Source organism: Cynocephalus volans, chromosome 2, assembly GCF_027409185.1.
Source record: "Cynocephalus volans isolate mCynVol1 chromosome 2, mCynVol1.pri, whole genome shotgun sequence".
NCBI classification, from domain to species: Eukaryota; Metazoa; Chordata; class Mammalia; order Dermoptera; family Cynocephalidae; genus Cynocephalus; species Cynocephalus volans.
In genome coordinates this window covers 165,588,292-165,597,032 of record NC_084461.1, presented here as the reverse complement: position 1 = coordinate 165,597,032, position 8,741 = coordinate 165,588,292, and the positions used below count along the sequence as shown (strand labels likewise).

The window sequence follows — 8,741 nt, the reverse complement described above, 5'->3', positions numbered from 1 at the left end:
TTCTGTCTTCAGACTGCCTGGTGGTCACCTCACCCCACTTTACAATTATAAGGTCATCCCAAAGAGAAATTGGTTCTTTGCATTTTTCTCTCAGTGTCAGTGACAATAACACCATCTCCAGCGTGTAAAATCAGGATTTATCTCTTTACTGTAACCCATACAGTAAAATTGGACTGCACGTAATCTCGTGCCATGGTGAAGCCCTGAGTCTGACCGGCTGCCACGGCCAACAAACGCCCCTGGCCAGGGGCTGGAACCAGCCTCCACCGCCAAGCGGGCGGGCCGTGCTCCTCCACCCACGCCGGGCCTCAGTGTCCCTGCTGCGCAATGGGGTGGGTGGATGACAGGCCCAACTGAGGCTGTGGATGAGAAATAGCCCATAAAACTTTCTGTAAAGCCGCTTACACCTATAAAGTGCTATTAAAGTAATGACTATAGATTACAATCAAAACTGGAGGATGGGCACCTGCCCATGTGGCTTCCCGAGACTCACCCCCAAGCCCAGAGGGCCTGGGAAACACACAGCTGCCCTGGACTCGAGCAAGTCGCAAGAGCTCCACCATGGAGAGAAGCCAGACAGAGGCGACTGCGCAGGCACTGGCTAGTTGCCAGCCTTCAGCAGGGAACCCTGGACCTCACAAGGTGTCACACGCTTCCATTGTCACCCTGTGTGCACCCCGACTTTCCACATGGTCCATCGCGTGTTGAGGGCCGTCGATGTGTTCCTATACCACATCCATAAACACACAGAAAGGAGGACAAGTTCGGTCTTTTTCAAGAACAGTTCAAAACGGACGAAAAATGCAGTAGCCTTTAGTAAACAAATAACTGAGCAGAACTTGTGTTCTGTCTTCAGACAGCCTGATGGTCACCTCACCCCACTTTACAAGCGTAAGGTCATCCCAAGGAGAAATTGGTCTTCATGTTGATACAGTATTTTTTTTTTCAGTGTCAGTGATAACAACACTGTCTCCAGTGTGTAAAACTGGGACTTATCTCTTTACCATAATTCATACAATAAAATAAACCACCCCTACAAGGTAACAACTTTTTAAAATAGAAAAGCCGTAGCAGAAAACATTTTGACCAATATTACAAGTAGCACTGGACGTACTATTTATGCCTTGCTTAAAAATTTTTGCAAAACTACATCTCAAACATGAATGGTCATCGTACAAAAACATTTATTTAAATATTTTCAACAAATCATTATCTACGACCATTCCAAAACATGTGTAGTTCTTACAAAAAAAAAGAAAGAAATGGAACGGTTTAGCTTAATGTCTGTGACACTGTTATACAGGATCATTAATACACATTCTGGACTGTGCACCCGTCAAGCACATCATCAACCATTTACTACTTATTACCAAAAGGCATATACAGTAACAGCATAAAGATTAATCATATCTCATAGGCGATTTTACAATAAGACTTCTTGGAAGGAAAAGAAGGATTTGTCAATAATGCAAAACAGAAGGTGAAAGTAATAGGAGACTACATAAAACACATTTCATACAGGCAATAATATGTGAAAACAGAAAACAAGTGGCTATCTTAGCTCACTGTGAGCCATGTTCCTTCCAACGAGGTCTGGAGAAGAACGGGAGTGTTTGGGGGCAGGGCCCGCATGGAACAGAAGCACCTGCAGAATATCAGTGCGTGTCTGATGGGGGAAGCCTGTGTAATAAAGCTGCCGAGGGAACCAGAGGCTTGGGAGGGAAACAAACTCCCCTCGCAGCCAAGTAAGTCATGCTTGGGATTTTAAGTCAGGGGCTCTTTGAATAAGGACCAATTCAGGGGTAGAGGGAGAGCCAGAAAAAAGAGAAAAAGAAATCCCAGGAAAGAGAGAAAGGTGCTGGAGAAGGCTGGGAAGGGAGCTCCTTTTGAGTCTACAGAAAGGAAGGTATACTGGAATTTTGCTCAAGAAATCGGTACATCCAGGTGAGGGCAGTGATGCTGCTCTGTCGCAAAGTCCTTTTAGGTACCCTGGCTCTTTGGGCCACGGGGTACAGGGAGGTGGCGAGAAGCTGCCATCATTAATAAGAACATCTGATTTAGGCTGTGCAGACAGACATGTGATTAAGGGTGGCGCGAGGGGGGGGTGTCTCTCACACGCCCACCGTATATATTCAGACTGTGCATATTCTTTTGAAGTGTGTGTGGCATGAAAAAGAACTTACCTAAAAAATATATTTTTTTAAAAAGTTAGAATTCAATCTCATTTTCAGTGATGAAGTCAGCCGTAGTGATTAATTTCTCAAATTTCCCAAATCAGGATGAGTGTTTTTTCTCAACTGGAAAGCAGTCCTTTTGGAATTCTATGGTGATTTTGGGAGGGAGTGCAGAAAATGCAGTAAGCCTCACGTCCTTGGGCCGTGCACATGAAATTATCACCAGGTTGTACATTAACGAGCTCATTAATGAGTCAAATTTCCCCTCTTCTGTTAGTTAGTCTTGAGAGAATCCTAAATCAGAAACTCTGGACCAGGAAGGAGCTTGGCTCTCAAGTCTGTTCCTCCCTTTACAGATAGGGGACGGCTGGGAGGGAGCAGAGATGTGGTGGGGTTTCACCAGCACATGTAGCAGAACTGAGCCTGGACTCCGGCAGCCTGGATCCCAGCCCAGGGCTCTTCTCACCTGGGGGACCCAAAGATCAGGTGTGGCCGTGTCAAAAACCAGGAGGGTTTGGAAAACTGCTGGGCTTTTCACCATTGGTTTCAGTGATGGGGCTGAGGAAGAGTTCAGTGAAAATCCTGCGGGGAAGCAGCACCTCTCAGCAAGCAGAAGGCCCTGTTCCCAGTGTAGCCAGTGAAAACCCATTCGAGGAATATACTCAAAACGCAGGAGGCAGGGAGGGGAACGGGGCGGGTGGAGGGGCACTGGGATCAGCCCAGCACACCTGGGATCAGCCCAGCACAGCCGGCTTCAGGACGGAGTTGCTGGGCAGCAGTTCGGACCTCCCCACCCGGCTGGCAGCACCGCGCGGTCTCCGCTCTGCTCGATGCTCAGGAAGGCGAGGGCGCCTCTGGCTCTAAGACACACTGTAGCTGTTGTAGTACGTGGCTGTGGCATCAGCCAGCACAGAGATGAGGCTCGTCTCCGTGGGACCCCTTGGTGGCACCTGGGAAACTGGGGTATGCCCACTGAGGGCCACCGCCCCAGCGGCAGAGTCTGGGTGGCCAGGAGCGTTCAAATACTGGTCAAATTCATTGCGATCCATGTCCCCCAGGAGTTCTACCTGGCTCAGCTGATCCAGGGCATCAAAGCCAGGATGCTCGGGAGGTGGGGAAGGCTGGCCCAGGTGGGCATGGAGGTTGGAATGCAGAGAGTGGTAGGTGGCAGGGGAGTAATAGGCAGGAGATGGGGGACAGCTAGCTACAGTGGACATCACAGAGACACCTGGGGACTGGCCCAGGGCTAGGGAGCCCAGGGGGTGGCTGCAGTGGAGGGGGCTGGGGGCATACTCGGGTGAGTAAGGGGGCCCCGGCAGGTGGGGGATGTGGTGGGGGTGGGCATGCTCCTCCTGGCAGGGGGAGGAGAAGAAGGTCTGCTCGGGCTCCAGCAAGTCCAGGGGAGACATCTCCGGTGGCGTGGGCAGCCCATATGGGTACGTGTCCACATTGCCCGGAGCACGGCTGCTGCCAGCTGGCCCCTCATGGTAGCAGCCCCGGAGGCCAGGTAGGGCGGTGCCCGGGGAGTACTCACCCCTGTCCTCCTTCTCCCCCAGCGCCCCCCGGCCGCTGCTGCTCTTCTCGGGCAGGGCGTTCTGGTCTCGGGACAGGGAGCTCAGGAGGAAGCCAGGGTCCACGCGCTTGCAGAGGCGCTTGGCCTGCTTCTTCCTGCGTGGCCGGTACTTATAGTTGGGGTAGTCCTGCATGTGCTGCAGGCGCAGCCGCTCCGCCTCATCCACGTACGGCCTCTTCTGCGACAGTGTCAGTGCCTTCCATGACTTTCCTGCTCACACAAGCCAGAGAAGGCTGCACTCAGCACGAGTGCAGCTGGGTGGCAAGGGCACCGGCCCCAGACTCGGGCTTCCAGCATTGCTGCAGCCCTGGTGCCTCATCACCATGCCACCTACCTTCCCCCTCTCATGGCCATGGAGGTCAAGGGCACGCCTCTCATGGCCATGGAGGTCAAGGGCACGCCTCGCACCCTCTTCCCAGCCCCAATCCTGCAGCGAGGGGAGGCTAAGCCAGCCTATCCTGCCTGCACCCCACCCAGCAGTCCACGTACAGTGCACCTAGACAGAGAAGCATCTCTCTCATAGAGAATGCTATAAACAGTGTGGGATTCACAGCCAAAGGCCCACCTGAGCCAAGGTCGCCACAAGAAAAAAATATCAACGACAACATTGTCTGGGGCTTTTTTTTACCCTTCTGGGGCCAATTCTAATCATTTGTGCATTTTCATGAAAATTCTCTAAGGCTGGCTGGTTAGCTCAGTTGGTTGGAGCAGTGTGCTGATAACACTAAGGTCCAGGGTTCAATCACTGTACTGGTCAGCTGCCAAAAATATTCAAAAATTAAAAAGAATTCCCTGCCTCCGTTGTAACTCTTACAAAGTGGTACTATAATATTTACTTATGGGGTAAATCTCACAGCCCTGTGAGGGAACTCAGGCTCAGTCAATAGTTTCACAGATGTAAGTTATAGGATCTCACTTGCCTCTAAAGGTCCAATAGGACCTGCTGTATGAAGACCTGACCATGGCCAGAATGCTAGCATCTGCCTGCAACACATGTAGGCACATGAGCACTCACACATGCACATATCAGCCACCACTTCCGGCCATCCGCTTAGGACCCTTTGGCTGTGGCATGGCACCTGCTCAGCCAGTGACTTTCCATACAGAAGCAAATCCTTAACTTCCCTGGGTCCCTATTTTCCTCACTATAAAATATACTGTGACACCACCCAACTTAAAACTATCTCTTTAAGAAGCTTCCCACGCTTGTAACCACTGGCGCTAACATGCCAGTGCACTTGACTCCTATGCACCCTCCCAGTGTCTGCTGTTTGCAATCACCTCAGTGTCCCTCCTTCATCTCTCACACTGCACATCCTCCAGCTGCAGTGTGGTCGGCCAGTCACTTCTGGACCCCTTGGATCGCTACCTCCCAGGGTGCACTCAGGATTCTACAACTTTACCATGTTCTCCTGTGACTCTAATGTATCCTGGAGGTTGAGACCCACCAGCCGGAGGTCAAGGCCTCTGAGAAAGGAGCCATGTCTTCCACCTGGTGTGCTCTGCCCAGGGCCCAGCAGAGCCATGCACACAGCAGGCCTTGGTGCCCACAGGGGCTGGCTCCTCGGGCCAGACCCTCAAAGCGAGCTGAGGGCTTGAGGAGGGCACTTATTAAAGGCCTTTTGCCACTTGGGTGAAAGTTTGTAACTACTTTGTGGAGTCAAAAATGAGCGTAATTAGCTGTCACTTAAAACGCTGACTTGAAAATTGTTAAGAACTCTGGGTTCAGGGCTGGTCACTGGTTTCCAGCTTGTGGCTATGCCTACACAGCTGTTGCAAGAGGCCCAAGATCGAGATGTGCCAGTCTGTGGTCCTCAAGTAAAACATGACTCTAGTTTCTAAATGTACCTGGATGTTGTAGTATTAATAAAATCGAGTTCATTTTTAAATGCTACCAAATGTCTAATTAATTGCTACCAAATATCTACTCATAGGTCAGAAAGGAAGGGCTGAGAAAGAAAGATCACAGGGGTGGAAGTTGACTAGCCTGCTGCCCCGATAACAGGTTTACAAAGCCCATATTTTAAAAAGAACACTGCGTTGGTTTCCCTTGCCAGTGTTAGGCTGTGTGACTAGGTGGGCAGGAATCTGTGTCTTTCCTGCACGATGAACTGTAACCTCGTGAAGCCTAGCTGGGAGTCCCCAACAGGGATCAGCTCACAGGAAGCATTTGTCCTGAAGTCCTTTTGCCTTCCCTTTTCCTGGAAGCAGGCAGGCTCAGTTCCTCAGGACAAGGCTCCGCACCTCTCCTCTTCTCCCACCTGGCTTAGGCAGGTAGCAGAAACCCTGCTGTGTCCTGGTCACAAGCAGGAGTTCCTTTCCTCAGTTGTACCTGGTCAATAGGCATAGTGCCCAGGGTCCACAGAGGCAAAAAACTTCCAGGAATCCACACACACACACACACACACACACACACACACACACACAAAAGATTTCATTTCCTTTAAAATCTGAAGAAAAAATATGAACTTTGAGGTTAAAAAAAAAAATGTTTTATTAGTACATATTAACATATCTGCCTTTATGCTGATACCATATAAAATATGAATTTTACTATTTGCTATGGGATAAGGGGCCCAGGCAGGTGTCTTCAGCACAGCCAGCTATAGGCTGGGCTGTGGGCAGGAGGCCCTCCGAAACCAGTGCTCGCCACGCTGCTTTGCACGGGTGTCTAAACTGCAGGAGAGATCAGGACGCTCTCTTCGGGCCTGTGGCTTTAGACAGTGAAAGAGGCGCAGCCCTCACTCCAGGGTTCCGCTCTGGAAGGAGCCTGGAGCCCAGACGGAAAAAGGAAGGGCCGTATTCCGGCCGGGTGGGGCTGCGGAGGGTAGGGCCAGCCCAGGGTGACCACGCACGTCCCTTCGCACGGGGCCTGGCGCCCGCTGCGTGCACAGAGTTCTTTGAAAGGTTTTCACCGCTTAAAATGAATAAAAACTACATCGAAGGGCAAAGACGTTGGGGGTAAACCAGGATAGAAAAGTGCTCAGCTCCAGAAATCAGAGAGAAAGGAAACGCGACGCGAACTCGCAACTCAGGTTTTTCGGACATGTCCTAACATCCTCACTCTGGGCTCCTCCGGCCCGGCCTGTCCCTGTCCCCAGCCCTTATGTCAGCTCCCAGCACACAGGAGGCGGCCGGGCTGCAGGACAGACCCTCCGTGGCTGATCCACAGTCCTGCGCTTGGGAAGTGGACGAGCCTCGAGTTTCCTGCTGTTTAATGATCAAGTTAAAGACAGTAGGATTCATTCCCCCCGGTCTCTCTTTCAGTAATATTCGTTAATTACAGTTTTAACCGTGCACCTCCCTCTGTGATGGCCCCAATTACAAACAGCAGGAAACCATGGGTTTTCCCGCTTCGGTGTTTCCAGCAAAACTGGGTTCCACCAGGCCCGGACATCTCCGTCCCGGTCGTGTCTGCAGCGCGTGTCCCCGTCGCCCAGCGGCCCTGGCCGCCGCGGGTCCCGCCCGCCCTCTGGGCCCCTGACTCGGCTCCCGCGTCCGTGCAGGGGCCCCGCGCGGTGTCCCCGCCCGCCCACTCACCCAGCATCTTGCTGAGCTCGGCGTTGTGCAGGTCCGGGTTCTGCACCGCCAGCCGCTTCCTCTCGTCCTTGGCCCACACCATGAAAGCGTTCATGGGCCGCCGGATACGGCTCTCCGAGCCCTTGTCTCCCGCGGCGCGCCCGGCGGCCGGCGGCGACAGCCCGTCAGACAGCTCGGCCTCCAGGGCCGGGCACTCGAGCCCCTCCGGCCACGGGAAGGCGCCCAGCAGCGAGGCCATGGCGCACACGGGTCGCCTCGCTTCGCCTGGCGGGGCGGGCGCTGACCGGGCCCTAGCGCGGGTCGGGACGTCCGACTCGGCCCGCGCCGCCGCCCGGCCCCCATTTATCAGCTTGGGGCGGCCGCGTCCTCCAATGGCTCTCGAGGGAGCGCGGCCCCTCCCCGCGTCCCCGCTCCGACCTGCCGGGGGGGAGGGGGAGGGGCAGGGGGTAGGGAAGGGGGAGGGGCCGGGGGCGCGGAGGAGGAAGGGGGCGGGGGCCCTGGGGGAGAGGAGGGAGGGGGCGGGAGCCCAAGGGGAGGACCTCAGACCCGCCCGCCCCGGCCCGCCCCGGCCCGCCCGCCGCTCCGGCCCGCAGGTGCCGCAGGTGCTGCAGGTGCAGCGGAGCTGGGAGGCGGGAGCCGAGAGGCGGGTGCGGCCCGCAGTCACCGCGCCGGGCGTGGGGACCCGACTCCGGCTCCGGGCAGAAGGGCGGGACCCCACAACTCCTCCCGCGCGTGGACCTACGGAAAGCCAAACCAACACCGGCTTGTCTGCGAAAGCCGGGGCGCGGGAACCCTTGGCCTCGACCCCCAGAGCCGCAGCCAGCCGGTCGGAAGGGAAAGCATCTCCGACTTTCCAAACCACGGGGCGTCGGCCACCGCGCCCCTGCCAACCTCCAGCGCCGGGGCTGGGCGGGGCCGGAGACGCATCCCGCCCCGGGGTCTGTGCGGCACCGGCCCGAGGCGCTCCACGCGCCGCCGCCCTGGCTGTCGGGGACACGGTCCGGGTTCTCTCTCTGTCGTCTGGTCCCCTCTTCTGTGCCACCCCACGCCATCTCCCGGGCCCGGGTGTCCGGCTTCCCCCCTCCCGCTCTTCTCTCGCAGAATCCCCTTCTGTATTTTTTTCTTTTCTCCCCCCACTGGCAGTCCCTCCCGCGCCCCCTCTAGCTTCGGTACGACCTGGGAACTCCCTCACTCCCCCCCTCCCCGTCCCGACACCCGGGGAGGACGGGGCTGCCGCCGGCCCTGACACCGGCGCTGGCAGACAGTTGGCGCTCAGGAGCGGCCGAATAAGAGCATAAATGAGCAAATATTAGACGCACCCTACTGGACAAAACACGGTAGCTTGACTAGATCCTGGAACTCGACCACAAGCATTGACCGAGCGCCACCCCCGTATAGGGTCCGCAGAGGTGACCCTGGAAGGAGACAGCGTTGTCGTGGGAGGACGGTAGGGT

The 8,741-nt window shown here is 55.1% G+C and overlaps 1 protein-coding gene across 1 annotated transcript; it reads right to left on the bottom strand.

Annotated features, from left to right (window-relative positions):
- Nucleotides 1-1,167: 1,167 nt before the first annotated feature.
- SOX7 (SRY-box transcription factor 7) lies at nucleotides 1,168-7,593 on the bottom strand. The gene is made up of 2 exons (XM_063087117.1): nucleotides 7,288-7,593; nucleotides 1,168-3,957 (listed from the first exon to the last, which is right to left on the bottom strand). Exons 1-2 carry the CDS (start codon nucleotides 7,523-7,525, stop codon nucleotides 3,035-3,037), a joined length of 1,161 nt encoding a protein of 386 aa, XP_062943187.1. The 5' UTR covers nucleotides 7,526-7,593; the 3' UTR covers nucleotides 1,168-3,034.
- Nucleotides 7,594-8,741: the final 1,148 nt, after the last annotated feature.